We start from the raw sequence: 25,370 nt of genomic DNA, 5'->3' as shown, positions 1-25,370 counted from the left end.
CCATCAACATACACTGAGAAAGAGTGACTTAACTCTTCTTCACATTGAGAATATAAAGATTTTTCTAAATCACCCTTGGCCTTGAGGAGCCATATATGCCATTACAAGGATATACTGCTTTTCAGAATCTTGATCATGATCTTGGCACATCCTAAATAGTACTGGAGATTCATGTGAACTTTCAATTTAGCTAAATTTGTAGTTTTGCATCTAGGAATTAAATTATGTACCAGTGGAAGTTAAATAGCTTATTTTATAAGCCAGCTGGGACCTTTCAACAGATGAATGTTTAATGCTGTGGTGCTAGACATTCACGATGCTTGCATTGGCTAGACCAATCTTTGCTATCTTAGAAAATTCTCTCTTCCCCCTAATTTGGCACTTTTACTGCCTTTCAACTTATCACTTGGGGCAAAGCAGATGATCTTCCAGATATAAAGTAATATTCATTTCAAGATTGAATAATAAAATCAATTTTAAAAGAAATTTTAACTGACAGTTGAGGGTTTGAGTTTAATTTAAAATTCACCAGAGTGTGATGTTACTAATGCAAATCGCTTATTAAGGTGACATTTGATTGATCGATTGCTCATACACATGTATCTAGTCATGGAAAACTACTTATCAACTTACCTTCTCCCTGGTGGCTGGGCAATTTCATTTGCTATTGATTATAAGATGCATCTACATTACAGAGGCAATCAAATATGGTAAAATGTATTTTACAAAACAAAAGTAATTCTTATGATTAGGATTTTAAATCTAAGTTTTATACTGCTAATCAGTATACTTTTCAAGAATATTAAAACGATTAGGAGATTCATCTGAATAGGGGAACTGTGCCTCTCATAGAATTTTTTAAAACAAGAAAATTTACTTTGGCATAAAAGAAATAGTCAAGTTTCTGAGTTAATGGAACTTCTATTTATATCACACGTATTAGTGTATATAAATAATTAGCATATCCTTAGTAAAGTGCCTTTTTCCTAATTAAAAAGAGCATAAGCTAATTCAGTAATTCCTCTCACCAGACAAGCCATGGAATTAGTCAAAAGATACAGAAACAGGTTTATCAGACAGAAAGCTACAGGATTAAGTCTGTAAACAAAGTTAATACCGGAAATTGGTTGGCTCTGTTTGATTTCAGAAAGGTGTGTTCCACACTGATAACCCAGGAATACATTCCCAAATTGACTGTTTCTGTCCATAACATGTGCCACTGCTTATTTTATTCGGTAGGTTAAGAGCCATCTGACAAGCTCCTCTTACTCCACAGACAGTACAAAGCAGAGGGGCAGGAGAAAGTATGGACGTCTCCTTACTCTGGGCTGCTCATCTTATAAGCCATCATTGTTCATCCACCCAAGCTCTCTGATAAGTGTTAGGAGAGGGGCACCCAGGTGGCTTAGTCAGTTAAGCACCTGACTTCATTCAGCTCAGGTCATGATCTTGTGGTCCGTGAGTTTGAGCCCCGTACTGGGGTCTGTGCTGACAGCTCAGAGCCTGGAGTCTGCTTCGGATTCTGTGTCTCCCTCTCTCTTTGCCCCTTCCCTGCTCATGCTCTGTCTCACTCTCTCAAAAATAAATAAACATTGATTTAAAAAAACACAGTGTTAGTAGAAAACATAGGTAGACGAGAAAGTTAAGAGTAACAGCCCAGAAGGATGTTAATGAAACATCTCTGAAGGCTACTGGGTAACTGGTATCTTCATTTCATTAGTAGCTCCCTTCTACTTTGAAAAACATTTATTCTAATATGGCCAAATTACAAGAAGACAGCAGAACCTCTATCTTGCAGAATACCAAGAAGTCTTCTCTGTTGTTTTTCCATAGAGCCTGTCCTCTCAGGTGTTATGATAAAGTGAGCACGGGTTTTATCAAGTTTGGAGGCTCCTGAGATTTCTTTCTTGGACATGGAAAGCCTCAGTGCATCTGCAGTGACTGAACTGGGGGCCAAGGCTCACCTGCCGCCTCTATGGTGGCGGTGAGCAGCCCCCTCACAGTCACCATAGTCTAAACGTAAAGCTAATGAGGGCCAAAATGATGGCGGTAAAAACTAGAGTAAGAAACAAGTGGGGACAAAATTACTAAGAACAAAATTACTAAGTTATGGCTAGCCAGAACTTGTCAACTTTTAAAATGGGAAGGAAAAGTAAAGGTAAAAAAAAAACAAAAACACAAAAAACAAAAACAAAAACAAAAAAAAACCCCAACCATAACAAAAACAAACAAAAAGCCTGCTTCCCGTTTTTAAGGCTGGGAGACTGGAAATTAACCGTACCATTAATAGCACTGAAAGGGGCGCCTGGGTGGTTCAGTCGGTTAAGCGTCAGACTTCGGCTCAGGTCATGATCTCACGGTTTGTGGGTTGAAGCCCCGCATCGGGCTCTGTGCTGACAGTTCAGACACCGGAGCCTGCTTTGGATTCTGTGTCTCCCTCTCTCTCTGTTCCTCCCCCATTCATGCTCTGTCTCTGTCTCTCAAAAATAAATAAAAGGTTTAAAAATTTAAGAAAATAGCGCTAGGAAAGTCAGGAGGGTAAATATTTGGGGGTTCAAAGATGTGGCAAGTTTTCGATTTGCTGACGGGCCAGTGTAGTTGGACGTATCCAGTTGGCTAATGGAGGAACAGAAATAAAACTCAAGGGAAGATTTGGGAATTTGCACAAATATGTCAGTGGAAACTCCAGGTCAAAGTATAGGGATTAATGAAGAGGTAGTTAAGGATAAAATATTCCAAAATGCCCACATTTAGCACCTAAGGGAAGGAAAATAGGCATATTGAGAAGACAGACAAGAGTCTGAAAGAAAGTATGTTCCGAAAGCTGCATGTCAGAGAAGCACATTTCAAGAAAAGGACTGGTCAGCTGTGTCGGGGATGGGAAAATCCAAGGCTGGTGACATGATGATGAACACAGCAGAAGGAATGAAAGCAACTTGTGATTAGTTGAAGGCAAATTTGGAGGAAGATCATTTGGTGACAATCCTCCAGGGATTGTGCCAATGACACCTTATAATTTCATCTCCAGTTCAGCCTGAGCAGATGGCACAAATGAGAATCTCTTCATATGAGAGTTTCATCTGGATTTATAGCCCAGTCAGTTCCATTTCCTCACTTGCCTCCAGAAGGGCTGGAAGCAAAACCCTGTCTGCGTTCCCAGAGGAGGTGGAATAAGGCTCATTAACAAGATGTTTGAGATGGCTTTGTTTGCAGTTTTAGGAAGAAACGTTACGAATGAGCAATGTAATATGCGATCTAGTACACTCTCTCACCACTGCAGATCCACATTTTGGTGCTTTATGCTATAGCTATATTTTAAATGAAACATAATTGGCTTCTGAACGGTCAGATTTCAGAATCTCGAAGTAAGCTATTGATAAAGTTGTTTTCATCTTAAATATTAAGAGATGGCTTTCTGTGACTAATACAAATATGGCACTTTCTTAATTTCCAAGGTTAGTAAATCCCAAACCAAGCCTTTTAATGATAATAAATTTTTTTTATATTACACTGAAGTCCTCTCTAGTCTATGCCAGAGGTTTGAAGTAAAGTCTGAAATAAACACATTTCATTTCTATAAAAATACTTCAAATTTTCTTTTGGATGTATGTAACTCTTCCGGATTTTATGTATATGTCCTGAATTTTATTATTGTTATCTCAAATGCTTTATCATGTTATCATACTGTGTGATGTAGTAAGAATATGTGAAAAATAAGACTAGTTTGATTAATTATAGCCCAGCAGTCATAATTCTGCCTTTGAATTAATGAAAGTGATTTCTTTTGTTATAACATCAGTAGTTCTTTTACAGACATAGTTTTTATGGATCAGTAATAATCCTACATTATATACAGTTGTATCTGGGTTGTAAAAAATAGAATGCTACATTGAACTAACCCCAGCATTCTCATAACTAAAAGTCAGCAGCCAAACCCAGTATGGGAATATGGCTGGGCTCCCGGAATGATCTAGAACCAGGGCTTTGTCTGTGCTCCTTTCTGCTTCTACTCCACGGTTTTTCTCTGAGGACTAGCTTCCTCTGCTCCCCAGTCAACACCTGAAATGTGGAGATCAATAGCTCCTTGATTTATGTGTTATAATCGAATCATACAGGGAGAGAGTAATCTTCTCTCTCTCAGTTCCAATTTTAAAATTCTGAGGCAAAAGACTAGTCAGTTTTTATCAGTTGTTGTCCAGTCTTAGGTGAATCAACTGTGGTCAACAAGTGGGGTCCAGAAAGGATACTGGGATTTTTGACCCAACTCATCAACAGGGGACAGGAGCCATAGATATGTTGGACAGAATGGCTGCCCTGAATCTACAGCCATCCTGACCGCGAAAGGGAAGTATCTAGAAAAGTGGCGTGTGCTTACAAGAGGCTGACTTACAAAGTGATGAGATAACCTGTTGATTCAGTCCCTCAAAAAATGTAAAAATCAGCTGATGTGCTTAGAAGCAAACTACGACCATATCTTTCATTTGGGTTCATTTAAATAATTTGATTTTAAAATATTTGCTATTTGGGTCACAGGTAAACACACTGTGGTTGAGTTCAGTTATTATCGGGAGACTCTTGTGGTAAGTTGGGTGAGCGAGGGACACATTTTTGAAAATACAAGAGCCAGTCTTATCCAATCACTGGTTGATGAGGATGGGGAAAGATGTAAGTGGAAGTCTATTAGCGCTGACCCTTCTGCTTTGCTTTTTCCTGCCTGGAAACCTGGTAGGACACATAAGGCGCCTCAGTCACCCCTAAGGATGGCAGAGCAGGAAAAGAAGAGAACATGAGAAACCATGGACTTGCCTTTGTTTGGACTTTCTATTGTAGGACTGATAATAACCTCCTTACATAATTTAAGCTTCTCTGTAGCAGTCTCCTGGCATTCACAGCTGACACAATCAACGGATGTAGTTATCACAATATCAGGAAAGTATAAAATACTATCAGTCTATACCTTGGTACCTAAAGGTTGCTAATTTCTACTTACAAGTCTTTCTGACCTTTTGGGAGATGTAGAAGGGTGAATAATGGCCCCTCAAAATGTCCACATCCTCTCCCCAGAACCTATAAATGTGATATCTACCTGGTAAAAGAGATTGTACAGGTGTGATTAAGTTAAGGATAGTGAAAAGGGGAGATTATATTGGATTATGAAGGTGCGCCCAACGTGACCAGAAGAGTTCTTATGAGGGAGGTAGGAGGAATAGAGTCAGAGAGATGTGTGTATGGAAGCAGAGGTGAGAGAGGAAAGAAGATGCTTGTGTTGGCTTTAAAGATGGAGGAAGAGACCACGGTCAAGAAATGAAGACGACCTCTAAAGACTGGAAAAGGCAAGAAATAGATTCTCCTCTAACACCTTCAGAAAGACAGCCCTGTGGACACATTTTAGACTTCTGACCTAAAGAACTATAAAATAATAAACTTTTATTATTATACTACTTCGTTTGTGGCAATTTGTTACAGAAGTCGTAGCAAACAGGGACTTTAATTAACAACAGTATAAACACATCAGACTTCTGCAAGAGTTCCCAAGGATTCACTCAGCCTCCTGACACCCCTCAGATCCATTCAGGACACTGCAGGGACAGCATGAGACCGTGTCCTTTCACTAGATTGAAATTTTCCTCTCTGCTCTAATAAGGTTGACATTGTAAACCTGAAGGCAAATCTGGCTTCTTTTATCCATAATTGGTTTTTGAACGCAGTTTCCCAGAGGTTTTTGTGACTAGGTTGTATCTACTGAGTGGAAATTTCACTCATGTGACATTTAATATAGAACTCTCTGGATGCATGATTAATTTTTGCATACCAGATATTACCTCATTATCAGATTTACAGAAAGTAGCGATGTAATTACGAAGCAGCTATTTTCGGCACACTCTTCCAGGTTATTTCTCTGCCAAATCATTATGCCCTGAGAAACAACACGTGGCACTATCGAAAACAAGTGGAGTCTCGTGGGCAATCAGTTCAGATAATTGCATCTTTATTATTGACAGTTCCCTTAGGACTTTCGGGTCTCGAGATCTGCTCTGCTCTGCTCTGGGACTGCAATTCATTAAGGTTTCCATCCTGAGCCAGTTTTAATTAAACTATCCTCCTTTTCTCTTTAGCTCCCCATAGTTCATTTTTCTTAGCAGGTCTTGGTGTAGAAATCCAGCTGTTGAGTTAATCTGAGACCCCTCCTGTCTGCCATTTTGAGGAGTCTCTTCTCAGCTCACAAATTCAGCAGTTTGTTTAGCTGAATGAGCATAAAATGTACCTGCTTCCACGAAAAGAAAACACAAAGTAAAGAAGGAGAAGAAGGGAAAATATCATTTAGCATCTCAGTTTGCATCTTTTAGAAAATAAAACAGGTACTTGGAGACATTCATAAGCAGACACCATGTTTGTGGCAATAATACTAGATCATGAATTTAATATCCTGAGTGCAGAGGGACTTTTAGGTCCTTTCATTCTGAAATTAAACTGCCTGGGATCGAATGATATGACATATGCTATATGCTGGACAGATTTCTGGATGATTCATAAATTTTCATCCCTTTTCCCAGAGGATTCTCCTGACTGTCTATAATCATCCTTTATTTTACGCACAAAGAAATAGATTTGTTTGTGGCTTGTGTATTTTCACTGAGAAGCAATACCATGCAATGCATGTCTTGCTAGTTGTTATTATCAGCCTTCAGAGCAGTAACTTTGTGTTAGTAACACAGGTTCTCCTTCATTGTATGTAAGAAAAAGGAGTCCCTTTGTTCATCCAACAATCTAATAAATATTCATTGAATGTCTTCTTTGTGCAAAGCCCAATACAAGGCAATGCATAGAATATAAAATTGTTGAAAATAGGCTTGACTTACAGGCAATTCACTGAGTTAGATTATACATGTTAACTTTCTTCTCAAATTGCTCAGGGACTCCTCATTGCTGCTGTATTTCTCATTACAATATCTTGGAGAGAAGATCTGAGAACAGCGAGTCTGAAGGAAAGGTGATTAGTTAAGAGGCATTATTTAGTCATGTGGTACTATGGAGACAAATACGACAATAGAATAAAGAGAAAAATGATGTTATAAGATACAGTTAGAAAGAACAACTTGAAAGAACTAAATAGCTGATTGGTCATGTAGGTAAATATGTGGGCAAATATAAAAATTTTTTTCCTTTAATTTCTTTAAAAAAGTTTTTTAATGTATTTATTTATTTCTGAGACAGAGACAGAGCATGAACAGGGGAAGGGCCGAGAGGGAGACACAGAATTTGAAGCAAGCTGCAGGCTCTGAGCTGTCAGCACAGAGCCCGATGCGGGGCTTGAACCACGAACTGTGAGATCATGACCTGAGCCGAAGTCGAACGCTCAACCGACTGCGCCACCCAGGTGCCCCTAATTTCTTTAAAATAGATATGACTGCTTAACCAAAAATTAAAAACACTGTCTTATCAGGCTTAGGAAAAAAATATACAGTCCATATAAAAACTACAGCATAAAGGAAAGAATGGAATAAACTACAAAATTGCTACAAAGTGGTACAATATTTTAAGTATGCTGTGAAATGTTAAGGGTATCTACTTTATTCCTACAGCAATCAATAAAAATTAATGTGAAGAGGTATAGCTAAAAAGTCAATAAGTAAATTCAAATGGGATTCTAAAAAATTATTCAAATAAGCTAAAGGGAAACAGATGGGACATACAGAGAGCCAAAAATAAAATGGCAGACCCAAATCCAACTATGTCAATAATTACATTAAATGTTAAAAGATCCCACTGAGTAATGAAAAGTTCTTCACCAACCGGTGCTAGAACAGGTGGATATGCATACAGAACATACTGAACTTTATGTCTTATTACATGCCATACACAAATATTAATTTGAGGCACATCATAAATCTACATGTAAAAGCTAAAATTATAAAGCTTTTAGAAAAAGAGGAGAATACAGACGGACCACAGAATGTGTTATCAATTAAATAAAATTGTTAAGTTATACTGCATCAAAAACTTCTGCTTATCAAAAGACACTATTAAGAAATGAACAGGCAACCTATGCATTGAAAGAAGATAATCTGCAAAACTGGTATCTGGGGTATATAAAAAAGATTATCTCAGTAATAAGAAGACATACAACCCAATTTAAAAAATAGACAAAACATTTGGATTGACAATTCATAAAGCAAGATATACAAATTGTCAGTAAATACATGGAAATGATCTCAGCATCATTATTCATCAGAGAAATTCGAATTAAAGCCACAATGAGATTTCTTTATATGACAACCAGAACAGCAAAAATTTTTAAAAACTGACAACACCAGGGGTGCCTGGGTGGCTCAGCTGGTTGAGCATCTGACTTCAGTTCAGGTCATGATCTCACGGTTTGAGGCTTCGGGCCCCATGTTGGGCTCTGTGCTGACAGCTCAGAGCCTGGAGCCTGCTTGGGATTCTGTGTCTCCCTCTCTCCCTGCCCCTCCCCAACTCGCGTTTTGTCTCTCTCTCTCTCTCTCTCTCAAAACTAAATAAATGTTAAACATTTTTTTTTAAAAAAACTGACAACACCAAATGTTGATGAGAATGTGGAACAACTGGAACCTTCATACATTGCTGGTGGGAATGTAAATAGTATAACCACAGAAAATTTCCTGGCAGTTCTTATAAAATAAACACACACCTACTCTATAACCTAGCGATCCCACTCCTAATATTTACCAAAATAAATGAAAATATAGTTATACAGAAAAACTTGCGTAAGAATGTTCATAATAGCATTATTCATAACATTGCAAAACTGGAAACAACCCATGTGTCCATTAAGAGGAGAATGGATAAACATAATGCATCATATTCATGGGATATTACTCAGCAATAAAAACTACGGATATAAGCAATAATGTGTATACATTTCAAAATTATGCTAAAAGAAAGAAACCTTATGTAAAAAGAGTATATAGTATGTAACTTCATTTATATGAAGTTCTAGAAGAGTTATAATTAATTTGTGGGGGAAAAATCAGGACAGTGTTACTTCTGAAAACTATAAAACACTGATGAAAGAAATTAAAGACAAATATTGTTAGAATGTCTATACTACCCAAACCAATCTACACATGTAATGCAATCCTAATCAAAATACCAACAGCAGGGTGCCTGGGTGGCTCAGTCAGTTAATCGCCTGACTTCGGTGCAGGTCATGATCTCATGGTTCATGGGTTCAAGCTCTGCGTCAGCCTCTGTGCTGACAGCTCAGAGCCTGGAGCCTGCTTTGGATTCTGTGTCTCCCTCTCTCTCTGCCCCTCCCCTACTCACATTCTCTCTCTCGAAAATATATAAAAATTTTTTAAAAATTATAAGATTGCTAGTATACATGTGTTGCGTACTAATAATTAAAAAAAAAAATGAACAGCACTTTCCAAAAACTAGAACAAATAATCCTAAAATTTGTATAAAACCACAAAAGACCCCAAATAGCCAAAACAATCTTGAAAAAGACGAACAAAACTTGAGGCATCACAATTCCAGACTTGAAGTTATATTACAAAGCTGTAGTAATAAAAACAGTATGGTACTGGCATAAAAATAGACACATAGATTAATGGAACAGAACAGAAAAACTGGAAATAAACCCACAAATATATGGCCAATTAATCTTCCACAAAGGAGGAATGAATATACGATGGGAAAAAGACAATATTTTCAACAAATGCTGTTGGGAAAAGTGGATAGCTAAGGAAGATAAAACTGGACCACTTCCTTACACCATATACAAAAATAAGTTCAGAATGTATTAAAGACCTAGATGTGAGACTTGAAACCATAAAAATCCTAGAAGAGAATACAGGCAGTAAGTTCTCTAACATTGGTCATGGCAACATTTTTCTAGGTATGTCTCCTGAGTCAAGGGAAATAAAAGCAAAAATAAACTACTGAGACTACATCAAAATAAAAAGTTTCTGCACAGAAAAGGAAACGATCAACAAGGTAGTCTATGGAATTGAAAGGCAATCTATGGAATGGGGGAAGATATTTGCAAATGACATATCCAAGAAAGGGTTAGAATGCAAAATATATAAAGAACTTATGCAACTCAACACCCCCCCAAAAATAATCCAATTAAATGGGCAAAAGACATACACAGATATTTTCCTAAAGAGGACATCAAGATGGCCAATAGACATATGAAAAGATGCTCAAATCACCATCATTACAGAAATGCAATGAGATATCACCTCACACCTGTAAGAACGGCTAAAATCAAAAACACAAAAACAACAAGTGTTGATGAAGATGTGGAGAAAAAAGAACGCTCGTGCACAGTTGGTGGGAACGCAAACCGGTGCAGCCACTGTGGCAAACAGTTTGGAGGCTCCTCAAAAAGTCAAAAATAGAACTACCCTATGATCCAGTAATTGCACTACTGGGCATTTACCTAAAAAATACAAAAACACTAATTCAAAAGCATTATTATGTTTATTGCAGCATCATTTACAATAGCCAAACTATGGAAGTAGCCCAAATTTCCATCAATAGATGTACTGATAAAGAAGAAGTGGTATAAAATACAATGTAATATTATTCAGCCATAAAAATGCAACCTTTCCATTTGCAACAACAAGGATGGAACTAGAGAGTATAATGCTAAGTGAAATCGGTCAGTCAGAGAGACAAATAACATATGATTTCACCTATATGAAATTTAAGAAACAAAACAGATGATCGAAGAGGAGAGAGAGAGAAAGAGCGAGCGCGAGAGAGAAACCAAGGAGCAGACTCTTAAGTATAGAGAACAAACTGATAGTTACCAGAGAGGAGGTAGGTGGGGGGGGGGGGGGAATGGATGAAATAGGGGATGTGGATTAAAAGTACACTCAGTACACTGAGTAACGTATAGGATTGTTGAATCAGCATATTGTACACCTAAAACTAGTATAACACTGTATGTTAACTCTACTGGAATTAAAATAAAAAAAACTTAACAAAAAAAGAAAAACAAGATTAGATGATTTGCTCTACTGGATATCAAGACTTATTATAAAGCTCTACTAGTTAAGGGGGAAAAAATGGACAAATATACCAACAAAACAGAAAAGAAAAACACCCTTGCATGTATGGACTCAATGTTCAACAAAGTAGGCAATAAAAACAGTAGGAAAGTTGAATAAACGATTCTGGGTAAATTAATTAGACATCCACTTGGAAACAAAATGGAATTCTAACTCTTTACTTTCCACCATACATAAAATCAGTTCCAAGTAGACTGTAGATCTAAATATGACAGACTAAACAATAAAATTTCTGGAGGACAACATGCTCATGATCTAGGCTATATAGTGGGGAAAAAAACACTAACCAGTAGGAAGAAATGAAAAATTTGGATTAAAATTAATAACTTCATCAAAAGACTTTAAGAATATGAAAATAGGGGAAGATATTTGGAAAATACACAATTAATAAAGGGGTTGTATTTAGATTATGATGAACCCATAGATCAAGAAGAAGAGAATAGGCAACAAAATAGAAAAGTGAGCAACAGTCTTAAGCAGGTTTTCACTAAATAAGGTATTCAAGTGACCATAAACACATGATGACCTCATCAGTCATTGGGAAAATTCATTCAGTTTCATAGTGTGGCACCACTACAAACTCATCAAAATGGTAACATTTAAAAGGTTGACAACACCAGGTGTTCACAAGGACACAGAACAATGGGAACACTCACACACTGCCGGTGAGACTGTAAATTGGCAAAACCATTTTGGAAGACTATTTGTCATTATCTACTAAAGTTGAAAATGTGCAAAACCAATGACTCAGTGCTTCCACTTTTAGATATATACCCAATATAAATACATGCTCATGTGTAGCTAGAGATGTATACCAGAATGTTCACAGAAGCATTATTTGTGATAGGAAAAAAATTAGAAACATCTCAAATGTTCACCTATGGTACAGGGGTAGAATATGTGATATATTCATGCAGCGAAATAGTATATGGCAATAAAAGGGAAGTAGCTACAGCTGTATGCAACAATAACTTGAATGTCATAAATACAATGTTGAGCAAAAGAAGCTGTGCACAAAAGAGTGCATACTGTAGACTTTCAAAACAGGCCATTTCTGAAGGCAGCCTGTATCCAATGACTGGTCCATGCTGGACACCAAAGGACGCAACTCCAGAGCTCCCTGCTGAATAAAATGAGGCCTCGGCTGTGACTGCCACCCGACTTCTCCTTCTGCCCCAGTGTTTCTCAAATTCAGCAAGATTGACATTTTGAGGGGGACAATTCTTTGTTGGATGGGCGACTTTGTGCATTAGAGGGTATTTAACAGTATCCTTGGCTTCTACCCACTAGATGCCAATATATTTCCCCATGATGCTAAATATATCTTGGGGTATTAAATCTGCCCCAGTTGAGACCCATGGTGCAATCCTGTCTCCTTCAACCTCCACGGATGTTGATCCTGAGAACATTCCCCAAGAAACTTCCTGCATGCAAATCATTCAATCTGGGGCACACCCCGATGAGTTCTGTTCATTTAATAAACCATTTACACATATGTTTATCGGTAAATTGTACCTGTGCTATGTAATTATACATTATACATTATAGAATATAATTATAAAACAAAAACAACTGAAGAGGAGATAAAATAAATGTAATTAATAGTTCTAGCATTTTCCCTGCTCCCCAAAAGAATGTTGGTACCTTGGTACCTCCTAGAAAGCCTGAACCATACAGTGGAGACCAATGCCCTGGGAGGGGGGAGGGAACAGCAAAAGGAATGTACATAGAGGATTAGTCTTAGTAATAACTCTCTGAGGCAGGGAAGAAAAGGAGAGAAGAGTTAGAACAAAAACATAGGGGGGCAGCAACAGATATATGAAAAGGTACTCAACATCACTCATCATCAGGGAAATTCAAATCAAAACAAAATGAGATAGCACCTCATGCCTGTTAGAATGGTTATTAGAATGATGTGGAGAAAAGGAACATTTGTGCACTCTTGGCAGAAATATTTACATTGGTATAGTTACTATAAAAAACACAGACGATGGGGTGCCTGGGTGGCTCAGTCAGTTGAGTGTCTGACTTCAGCTCAGGTCATGATCTCACGGTTCATGAGTTTGAGCCCCGCATTGGGCTTTGTGCTGACAGCACGAAGCCTGCTTGGGATTCTCTCTCTTCTTCTCTCTCTGGCCCTCCCCAGCTCGTTCTCTCTCTGTCTCTCTCTCTCTCTCTCTCTCTCTCTCTCTCTCTCTCTCTCTATCTCTCTAAAAAGAAATAAATTAAAAAAGAATAAAACTAGCATATGATTTAGCAATTTCACTTCTGGGAATTTATCTGTAGAAAACACAAACTCTTAACTTAGAAAGATATATGCACTCCCATGTTCATTGCAGCATTATATACCATAGCCAAGGTATGGAAACGACCTGTGTCCATCAGTGTATGGATAATGAAAATGTGGGGGGTGTGTGTGTGTGTGTTGTCTGTGTATACAATAGAATATTACTCAGCCATTAAAAGGAAGGAAATCTTGCCATTTGCAACAACATGAATGGGCCTTGAGGGCATTACGCTAAGTGAAATAAGTCACAGAGAGTAAGACAAATTCCATATGCTCACTCTTATGTGTGGAACCAAAAAACAAAACAAAAAAACTGAGCTCACAGATACAGAAAACAGATTAGTGGTTACTGCCAGAGGTGGGATGGGAGTGGGCAAAAAGAGTAAAGGAAGTCAAAAGGTACCAACGTCCAGTTATAAAATAAATTAAGTCATGAGGATGTAATGTACAGCATGGAAACTATAGTTAATAATACTATATTGCATATTTGAAGGCTGCTAAGAGAGTAAGTCTTAGAAGTTCTCATCACGAGAAAAAGAAATTTGTAGCTGTGTGGTGAAGGATGTTAACTTGTCTTATTATGATGTTCATTTTGCAATATATACAAATATCAAATAATTATGTTATATGCATGAAACAAATATAAAGTTATATGTCAATTATAATTCAGTTAAAAATTAAAAACTTTGGGGAATGATATGGTGATGGGTAGCAAGATAGGAAAAGCAGTCATTTTAGCAAGTATATAAAAGGGACGTGTGGCTAAACATGTCTGATTATGTCTACGAGCTACCCACCAAAATTCCTATGAAGAAAATGCAATGAAAGTTTAAAAGCTGGCTAGAGCAGTAAAAGTAAAGATCAAATCATTAATCAAAGGTCAGAGGGAATTTCTTTTAATTGTATCATTGTTGGATCAAAAGGTAAGTTCTTGACTTTCATAACATATTCTCTTACTTCTAAACTGAAATTAGTTCTTCACCTATTTTAAGTGCATATTAATATACCTCATGCTATTAGGAATAAAGAGACATTATTAGAAATTCCTGCAGAAACCCACAAATAATGTAGTGAGAAATTTCATCCCATTTTCAATCCATTTTAGGTAGAGTAGTAAAAACAAATGGCATAGAGGTTTAGAAAAATACAAGTACTAACGTTGAACATAGCTTCTTTTTCCTCTGCATTTTCATTAAGGACCAAGTTTCTTTTTTTTTTTTTTTTTAGTTTTTTATTTTTAAATTTTTTTTAACATTTATTTATTGTTGAGACAGAGAGAGACAGAGCATGAAAGGGGGAGGATCAGAGAGAGAGGGAGACACAGAATCTGAAGCAGGCTCCAGGTTCCGAGCTGTCAGCACAGAGCCCGACGCGGGGCTCAAACTCACGGACTGTGAGATCATGACCTGAGCCAAAGTTGGACGCTTAACCGCTGAGCCACCCAGACGCCCCAAGGCCCAAGTTTCTAACCTCTCCTAGAGCTTTTCCTGAGAGAGCTCCAGAGTGATGATCCACAAGTTCTCAAGACCAAGTCCCCCAAAGATGACATTTTGGGCTGAATTTTACCCTTGCCCCCAAATTCATATGTTGAAGACCAAACCCCAGTACCTCAGAAGTGACTGTATTTGAAGGCAGAGCCTTTAAAGAGGTAATTAAATTAAAATGAGGCCATTAGAGTGGCGCCTGGGTGGCGCAGTCGGTTAAGCGTCCGGCTTCAGCCAGGTCACGATCTCGCACTCCGTGAGTTCAAGCCCCACGTCAGGCTCTGGGCTGATGGTTCAGAGCCTGGAGCCTGTTTCTGATTCTGTGTCTCCCTCTCTCTCTGCCCCTCCCCCGTTCATGCTCTGTCTCTCTCTGTCCCAAAAATAAATAAACGTTGAAAAAAAAAATTTTAAATGAGGCCATTAGAGTGGGCCCTAACCCAATCTCACTGGTGTCCTTATAAGAAGAAGATATTAAGACACAAAGAGACACGGGGGGTGCACGCACAAAGAATGGATGACCGTGTAAAGAGGCAGTAAGAGGGCGGCCACCCGCAGGTTGAGGAGAGAGGCCTCAGAAGAAACTGAACCTACTGATTTTGGACTTCCAGCACCCAGAACCGGGATCAATGTTTCTGTTGTCGAAGCCACCCAGTAAACAGTCTGTGGTATTCTGTTCCGGCAGTCCTAGTAAACTGACACAGAGTGGGAGCTGCCGGCTTCTGTGTTCTTTTTTTTCAGTGTAATTAACATACAGTGTTATATTAGTTTCAGGTGTACAATATGGCGATTCAACTATTTTTTTAAGTTTATTTATTTTGACAGAGAGAGAGAGAGAGAGAGAGCACAAACAAGCAAGGGAGAGGCAGAGACAGACAGGATCCCAAGCAGGCTCCACACTGTCAGTGCAGAGCCCAAACTCACGAACCGTGAGATATGACCTGAGCCGATATCACGAGTCCATTGCTTAACTGACCGAGCCACCCAGGCTCCCCACAATTCAACAGTTCTATACATTACTCAGCACTGCTCAAGCTGCCTCAGCGCTCTTGATCAACGCATCCCTCAAATTCCACAGCAGATTTGGAAAATTTACAATACAAAAACAAACAAGCAAAAAAACAAAACAAAACAAAACAAAACAAAACAAAAAGAAAAACTTAAGGGTAACTTGATTTGAACTTTTTTTTTTTAAGATACGCCAAAGTGGGGTAGGGGGAACAGGTTGATAAGCTTAACCACCTGAAACAAAACAGTCACCAAAAAACTAATATTTATTGTATCATAAAATTTATTGTATTGTATATTGTAAATTTATTGTAAAAAATTGTAAGGAAAACTAAGAAATAAATAAATAAAACAGGAAAATTATTTAATCTCCAAAGAAATCTTAAAAATCAACTTTATGCCAGTAAAATGTAAACCTTAGATAAAAGTGATATATTCCTAGAAATATATAACTTACCAAAGCTAACTCTAAGAAGTATCTTGTATGTATCATAACCATTAAACAAATTGAATCAACATTGTAAAATCTACCTACAAAGAATAAATCAGCTGAAACAGATTTACAGGTGAATTCCTACCAAACATTCTGAAACCAGATCCTTCTAATCTTATAAAAATTCTTCAAGAAAATTAAAAAAGAGGAAACATCCTCCAACTCAAATTAGTAAGAAAAAGCCAAAGAACATGAGAGGTCAAGTTACAGAAGAAATGCAAAGAACAAATAAACTTATCTTAAAAGATCCATTTGTACTAGTAAGCTAAAATTCAAATTAAAACCATAATTAGATGGAATTTTTGCTTCTCAAATTTAAAGTTATTTTGTGGGTGTAGCATGCTGAAGATGAGAAAGAGAACAAACTGTTACAACTTACATGGAAAGCAACCAGAGAAATGTGTCAATACGTATTAAAAGCCTTTTTAAAAAAGAGGGGTTCTTTAAATACAGGGATTCTACTTATAGGAATGTATTTTCAGCAAATCATCAGAGAGTGAGCAAATAGGTATGTTTATTATAATAGGATTTAAAAAGAGGAAAACTTGATTAAAATTATATTCATATATGAGAGAATGATTAAATGTATTCTAGTAATCCATTCAGAAGGGTGGTTTACACCATATAAATATTACATTTTCAAAGGATATTTAGTGAACTAGGAAAAAATATAATGATACAATAACAGATAAACCCAGCAGAACACGAAGCTGGAGATGAAACATAATCCCAAATTTGTATGAAAAATACTCAAGAGAAAGACATAAATGACATCAAAACATTAACAGAGGTTATTTTCATGTTCAAAGAACATAGGATATTTTTAAAATTCCTCTGTGGCTCCCAAGTTTTCTGCAAGTACATCTCACTTTCACGATCAGAAGAAAAGCAAATATTTTTTAAGGCGTCAGGTGCACTTACCTACAGGGTGAAAGGTTCTAATTAGAATAGGGGTGGGGCAGAAGTAATGGAAAAAGTTGGACTTAACTACTGAGAGAATACTGAGGGAGATTAAACAAGAATCTATAGGAAGCCCAAAATATTTGTAGGTAGATATACATAGATTTTAATCTTGGTTCAGCCATTCATTAGATGTGACATCCTTTGGAGCTGCCTTCTCTATAGGCTTATTCGCAGGGCTCTTACCTTAAATAGATAAAACGCTTAGCACAATATCTAATAGAGAGTAGGTTTTCCATAAAACTTATATCCTGCCCCTAATACCTGAAAATTATCTTTCAATCTCTTAGTTTTGATCTCTTGCCTTAGATCAAGTCGATGTTACCCATATTTCCGCTGTGGCCAATTAAAACCTAGTTCCATAAGGCCCTCTCCTTGGAAGGCAAATTTAAAATGACATTCGGAGGGCGCCTGGGTGGCTCAGTCGGTTAAGCGGCCGACTTCGGCTCAGGTCACGATCTCACACTCCGTGAGTTCGAGCCCCGCGTCGGGCTCTGTGCTGACCGCTCAGAGCCTGGAGCCTGTTTCAGATTCTGTGTCTCCCTCTCTCTCTGACCCTCCCCCGTTCATGCTCTGTCTCTCTGTCTCAAAAATAAATAAACGTTAAAAAAAAATAATAATAATAAATAAAATGACATTCGGCACAGCTAAATACAAAAATACATCTCCTTCCGGCATAATTAGCTGAGAGGAAATAATTCATTCAAAGAGGACTAAAAACTATATTAGCTGAATTGACAATTATTTGATCTTACTAATCATTTCACTTAAAAGTCAAACCATTTATACATGGAGACAATGTGAGTCAATTTACTAATTAGATAACATCCTAATTATCCATCTTGTTGTCCATCAGTAATTTTTAATAGCACCAAAAGATCCCCTATTGTTGTGAAAGGCAAAATAAGAAACTTTTTTGCTGAATTATTTCATAAACTGTTCTTTCACGTTCTTATTTTATTTAAGATTAGGAATAGTTTCACAGAAGTATTAATAGAATCAATAAACAGTGATAAGTAATCAGTATTTGCTGTCGATAATTTTTTGTATTGGTTTTATGGAGTTAATTATAAAGAACTTGAGCAAACACCAGGCACTATGTTTCTAAAATATCTGGCTTGTTTAACTATACACAAAACAGTATTACACATTTACACATAAATATTTTAGATTAAGACCACTGTTTGGAGAATGACTTTGACCAGCCTATATTTCTACAATTTTAAGCAAACATACTTTGTCATGAAACCTTGAATTAACTGAGAAAACATCTCAGTGTGAGGAAAATGAATTTTGGTTTTGGGGACATTATGTTCTGTTTCTCTCTATCACAAAGCCAAAGAATTGAGCAGCGATGTTTGCCTGACTGTTCTTTTCAGCTGAATGGAATGGAAAATTACACAAAAATTAAACAAAGAAACTGCCTGGACTTTCTCAGTTGCTTGGAAGTGGAAGTGTTTATTCAAGCATTTACATGGTGGCCCTGGTTCACGGTCCCTTGATTAACATAAACTTTCCAGAGGTGTAAGAGAAGCAGCTGGCGGCATACGCTTTCTTCACTCTGTCCCCGCTAACCTCTTCCATCTGGCCCAGGCTCTTGGAACAGGCACCCAACAGATCTTGTGGCTTCCACTTTTGTCTTTTCATGATCCATTCTCCACACACCATCAGAACCATCTTTTTAGAATATGAATTAATTTCTCTCACTTTCTTACTTAAAATCCTTAGAACAAAATCAGAACCCCTAACTGTGGCCTACAAGGCCCTACAAGCTCTAGCCTCTGTCTGCGTTCATCTTCACTCCTCCCCACTTGTCGCCGGGCTCCACCTGTATTTTCTTTTTTAATGTTGCTCGAACACATCCCATTCATTCCCACCTCAGGACCCCTGCTTCTGCTAGTACCTCTGCCTGGAATATATTGCCCTGAGACTTACCCATTACTGTTTTGTTGTGTTGTTGTTTTTCATTCTGCTCTCAGGTCAAATACCACCTCGCCAGAGAGATGTTCTAAAGCCTCCCAATCCAAAGTGCAACAGCCTTGCTGCCCAGTTATTCTCCCCCAGGCCTGTGATTTTTTTTTCTCCGTAACACTTGTTGCTCGCTGACATTATTTTGCTCATTTGTTTTCTTGTTTATGGTCTTTCTGCACCTAACTAAAATTTCTTCATAAAGGCAAGTACCTTGTTGATCATATTCATTGCTGTTATCCTTAACATCTAAGATAGTGATGAGCACACATTCCTTAGTCCATATATACTTGTGATGTGAACAACGTCTGTGCAACGCATCAACTGGGATTTTTTTTTTTTTTTAATTTGCAACAGAAACTGACTCTAGCCAATTTAGGCAGAAAGGCATTTACTGGAAGGATATCTCATGGCTCACAAAATAGCAAGGATAGCTGGAGAAATAGGCTTAGAAACTAGGCGGGAACAATGGCTAGAGGGTTCCTCTAATGGGTTTCGAGGGTTCCTCAAAAATGACACCAAGAAGTGACCAGAACGATGCCATCCTCGGCCCTGCTGGTCAAGGCCACTGGACACTCTACCAAAGTTTTCCTCCCCATCGCTGCTCCTGGATGCTGGTCGCTGCTGCTTCTCACCCTCAGACTGAACCCTCCAGCCTGTGCTTCTTTATTTCCTCTTTTCCATGCTTAATTTCCTTTAGCAACAATCTCAGCCACCTGTCTACAATCATAGTTGAGGGTAAACTATGAAAAAATAGCCTTTGAAACTTTAAGGTGGGTTTTATCACCATCAAATAAAAAAAATGTGAGAAGCAAATCATTAGTTTTTATATTTTACGATTAACCATGGCCTGGAAATACACTGATCTTGCTATACCCAAAGGAGGTCTTGCAATTTATTCAATAATCATATATCGAATGTCTTCTATTTCCTCTTTTGATAAACAGTTACGGAGTCAGGGAATGGTTATAGAAAGGTGACTGCAATCTCAAGACTGGTTATAATTAACCCCATAAAAATAGAGTGCTGCAAACCCTAATGGTCTCAGGTATCTATAGTTAGCTTTCAAACATTGATGAAAGGACATACCTCCACTGTTAGGCCAAGGGTTCATAACCACATGATCTCCCTTTGTGAGAACTCATTCACAGCTGAGAAGAAGATTTGGGCTCTAGATCCAGATGTTGCACACCTTCATTGGGTGATTATGGGCAGATCTCTAAGCCTTGGTTTCCTTACCTATAAAATGAGAATATTAATAAAATTATAATAGTCTTCTATCACTGCCATACATGATCATACCTCAAAGAATAGAAGGTATGCAGAATACATGTAAAATGTCAGTATTATACATAACAAGACTCTATTGCAATTGAGGGCCATATCTATCCTAATCACAAGAGCTATCATTTATTTATCTTTGACTATGTGTTCCAAACATGCACGGCCCCTCATTCTCTCATTCTGTCTTCCCCTGTCAACCTGAGCACAAGCATCTCTTGTAGGTCTCTACAAGGTCTGCTGGATCCTCTCAAGGACTCTCTCCTTTCTTAGCCTCATGCTTCCAAAGGTGAGATTTCAGCTAAACCAGCACACTCTTGGTCTCCCTCCCTAGAAGAAGAGGGATTTATTTGATTGGTGAGTTTTGGGTAAGAAGTGACCCTCTTCAAGACTGTTAAGCACTAGTAAGTCATTTTTGCCCTATATGTTATGTTGGTCATTTCGTCCTATATTTGACAATATCTTTGCAGGAAATGAAATTCTCATTATAATGTTTATTATCTATATGCATGCTTTCATTTATTGTAAAATCTTAGATCTTGGAGATTTGATTTGTTCATGTTATGCCTGGCTACCTAACCTATGGAATATTTTATGTACATTAATTCTAGGCGAATTTACCCTTAGAATATTTTAGCAGCCCTACCTTTATTCATAATCAAAGAAATAACGACTTTCCACTTGTGAGCACTTTAAAATGTGCATTCATTTTAACTTGCTAACATGATAAAACATGGGAAATGTGATATATAAAGAATAAAACACAAGTCATGGTGCTTACAACACAAGAGAAGCACAGTGGGCAGATTTTTTGTAAAGGCTCAGCTCAACAGGGAATTGAAAAAAGAAAACACAATGTCTCTGCCCTGCTCAGGGAAGCCTCGCCTTTGTATGCTATTTCCTGGCAGATGAAAAGGCAAAGAGCAGCTCCAGCCTGCATCGCTTCCCTGGGATTTGAAAGAACAAAAGAAAAGCAAACACTCCTCTGCTTCCAAGAACGACACTTAGGCAAGAATAGTTTGTCTTTTCTTTTTGTTTCTTCTTTCTTCCTTTATTATTAAACAACAACAAAAAAAAGATTAGTGATTGAAGTAGGAAATCCTTCTTAAAATTATTTTTGTTTTGGGGTCAGAGTTTAGCATTTTTGGGAAAATTACAGCAGAGCTCGGTTTGTTTCCCTCCTTTGAAGTGTCTAATGCAACAATTAATAGTTAATGCCCAGGCAGCTTTTGATTCTTTCAGGGTGCATTGGAAATTTCAGATCTCCAATTTCTTCAAGTTATCTATATTATTAACTGAGTGTCCTTGGTCAACACTGATTGCAAATGACTTCCTTATGTGACCTAAAACGTCTCAAAGCCTTATTCCTAGGACTTCAACTCATCTTATATGTCCACCCCAATGATGGACACTGTGCCATGACAGTGAGCTGCTGCTAGGACAGACTCAAAGCTTAATAAGAGTATTAGGGTGCCACGGTTCTGACCTCAGTTACTGTCAGGGCTCTTGGACCCATCAGGGTTAAGTGATTTGAGACACGTCAATGGATGGCTAAAATTATGCCGAAGTGCTCGGTCCCAATCCACAGTGAGACAGCCGCTTCCATTTCCACTTCTGTCTCATGAACCTAACTCTAAATAGCAGGACATGTGCAGGAGCCACATTCTTGTTCAATCCAAAAGACGCAACCAACAAAATTGTATCTGGCTACTGCATTTAGTACCCTCATCCTCTGAATGCTGGCATGTTGAGACAGGTCCTGCTCTGTGAAAGCCTTTATTTATGTTTCTTCCTGACAGTGGGAATCAGACATCGAGATGAATCATCTAAAGAGAGCAGAATCTTCTTTGGAAGTTTTGTTAATTACGTCCACAAATGCTTTTGATTTAAGAGAGAGTGCACAGCCTGAATTGGATGCTCTTGACCCCTCATGTCCCTATCATTCTATTCTTATGAATTTGCTCCCAACCCTCTGGTTATTCCCTTTTTGTATCTTTCTGGGCTCTTTTTCTTCTTTCCTTTATTGTGGGTACTGCCTAGGCTTCCATCCTTGACTCTCAGCCTTTCACATGCTATACTATGATTCACAAACCAAACTGCTTACAGGGATCTGAAGGTAGCATAAATAACTGAAGCAGGCTGTATGTGAGAAAAATAATGTGGTTCGCTTACTCTCTGATACAGTAAACAGCTACCTTTTCTTTTATAAGGAAATATCAACAACAGAAAGAACACAAGCACAACCTTAAACGGCAGCTGATATTCAGTGTCAGGGAGAATAACATGTAGAAATGCTTGAGTGTGAGGGGTACTAGGAGACGGCTGCTTCTCAGCTACAGCTAATATCTGGTAATAGGTAATATTACCCATTAATATTACCAAAAAATTTTCACTTGTCAAAAGAGTTTGGACATCCAGATTCTTTTATTTAAACTTTCATATGAAATCTCCGATATTTAAAATTTTACTCAAGCATTGCATGTGTGTATGCCAGAAATGAGTATGCCGGCCAAAGAGAACACATCTCCATGCCAAATACGGTCAGTGGGTAGCCAGTTGGCATCTCCTTCTCTACAGATTACTAAAGGCAGTGGTTTCCAAACTGCAGAGCACAACCTATTATTGGATCATGGAATCAAGCCTAGTGGATTGCAAGTAGCATTTTTAAGTGAAATAGAACTGCACAGAAGAAAACAGAATTAAAAATGATAAAATAGGCATGTCTGGGTGGCTCAGTCAGTTAAGCATCAGACTCTTGACTTCTGCTTATGTCAGGATCTCACAGTTCATGAGATCAAGCTCCATGTTGGGCTTTGCGCTGACAGTGTGGAGCCTGCTTGGGTCTCTCTCTCTCTCTCTCTCTCTCTCTCTCTCTCTCTCTCTCCCCCCCTTTGCCCCTCCCCCACTTGTGTGTGCACGTGCACCCACACTCTCTATTAAACTTTAAAAAACGATAAATTATATCACATTTAATAAGGAAAAGCATTATTACAGGAAACATACATACACATGCATCTGTGTGTGTGCGTGTGTGTGTGTGTGTGTGTGTGTGGTGGGTCGCTATTAAAAAATCTTTTTATGACTGTGGTCAAAAGGTTTGAAGGTCACTGCCCAGGTGATGTTATTGCACTTCACCTTCAGTTGTAACTTAAATGCTTAAATGATTGTGAAATGTGCATCTGTATGCTAGATTTTTCTCTTGAACTTCATCCACTTATTTTTAATTATCCACTGGGTATTGTCACTTGGATAATCCACAGGTCCCACAAGTGCAGTATAATAGAACGATTAAAATAATGGGCTTCATAGTGACATGGATTTCATTTCAAATCTTAGGATTTCTTAGCCTGTTTTCTCATCTTTAAAATCAGGATAATTGAGGGTGGTTGAGCCTGGGTGGCTCAGTCTGTTAAGTGACCGACTTTTGATTTCGGCTCAGATCATGATCTCATGGTTTATGTGATCGAGCCCCATGTCAGGCTCTATGCTGACAGTGCAGGGGTTCTCTCTCTCTCTCTGTCCCCCTCTCTCTCTGTCCCTCCCCTGCTCACACTCTCTCTCTCTATGGAAACAAATAAATAATCATTAAACAAATTAAAAATAAAGAAAATAAAGAAAATAAAATCAGGATAATTGAACCATCTGAATAAGGTTTGTAAGAATTTGTCCTTAGAACAGTGCCTGTGCATACAAAATAAACAAATACTGCTTGAGCACCAACTATATTCCAGGCATCGTCCCAGACACTAGAGATTGATGAAAGAACAGCTCTTCCATAATTAATGCCACTTTCCAGTAGTTTCAAAAGGAAGTTTAAATTAACAAAAATCTCCTTAATGTTTTACTCGATACATATATTAATCCTTTTATAATGAAATTTATAAATACCCTTTTCAAGTGACCTCTGAAGTCTATTAATTTACGACCACAAAGATGACCTCCTTCTCCCTGTTGAATGTCAGGAGGCCTCCTCTCCTCCTGAGTGTCATGAGCCTCTCCCGGCCCATGTTGACCATGAGGAAATTCTCAGGTCTTAGTTAAACTGGGGTATAGAAAAGAATCTGTAATTATGCTCTGTTAAGGAACTTGGGTGTTGAATAAGATGATGTCTGTCTTAGTTCATTAAGGCTGCTATAACAAAGCACCACAGACAAGGTAGCTTATGAACAACAGAAATTTATATCTCACATTCCCGGAGACTGGGAATTCCAAGATGAAGGTGCCCTCAGAGTTAGCGTCTGGTTCAAGCCTGCTTCCTGGTTCATCTTCTTGCTGTGTCCTCACATGGCAGAAGGGGCAAAGGAGCTCTCTGAGGTCTCTTTCTTAAGGACAGTATCCCATTCATGAGGGCCTTTCTTTCATGACCTAATTACCTCTTAAAGGTCTTACCTCCTAATACCATCACACCAGGTATTAGGTTTCAACATATGTATTTGGGGGTGGGGCACAGATGTTCAGTCCATAGCAATACCCTTTCCCTTTGAAAAGCTTGCTGACAGTGAATACATAAACAGTCTGTGGTAACCTCCTGACTGAACTTCCTGCCTGCCGATTCATTCCCGTTAAAACATCCATCACGCTGAAACCACAGACCCCTTATAAAATGGATTCTGGTCATGACCTTTCACTTTCTAACCTTTTAACAATTCTGCTCTGTAACCTGTAGAAGGGCTGAGCTCCTAGTGGGATTTATCGGGCCCTGCATGATCATATCCTCATCTCTTTTTTTTTTTTTCAACGTTTTTTATTTATTTTTGGGACAGAGAGAGACAGAGCATGAGCGGGGGAGGGGCAGAGAGAGAGGGAGACACAGAATCGGAAACAGGCTCCAGGCT

General features: G+C 38.2%; 1 protein-coding gene across 1 annotated transcript in view; it reads right to left on the bottom strand.

Annotated features, from left to right (window-relative positions):
* KRR1 (KRR1 small subunit processome component) overlaps window positions 1-20,383 on the bottom strand; it is a 114,418-nt gene extending 94,035 nt beyond the window's left edge. The window contains exon 1 of the mRNA XM_040491381.1: window positions 20,344-20,383. Within this exon, the coding sequence (XP_040347315.1) occupies window positions 20,344-20,368 (25 nt within the window). The 5' untranslated portion in view covers window positions 20,369-20,383. The remainder of the gene's footprint in view (window positions 1-20,343) is intronic.
* Window positions 20,384-25,370: the final 4,987 nt, after the last annotated feature.

This window comes from Herpailurus yagouaroundi, unplaced genomic scaffold (genome assembly GCF_014898765.1).
Source record: "Herpailurus yagouaroundi ecotype Mexico unplaced genomic scaffold, PumYag 182, whole genome shotgun sequence".
Classification (NCBI taxonomy): Eukaryota; Metazoa; Chordata; class Mammalia; order Carnivora; family Felidae; genus Herpailurus; species Herpailurus yagouaroundi.
The sequence above is the reverse complement of the archived record's forward strand: the minus strand, read 5'-3'. Positions and strand labels throughout refer to the sequence as shown.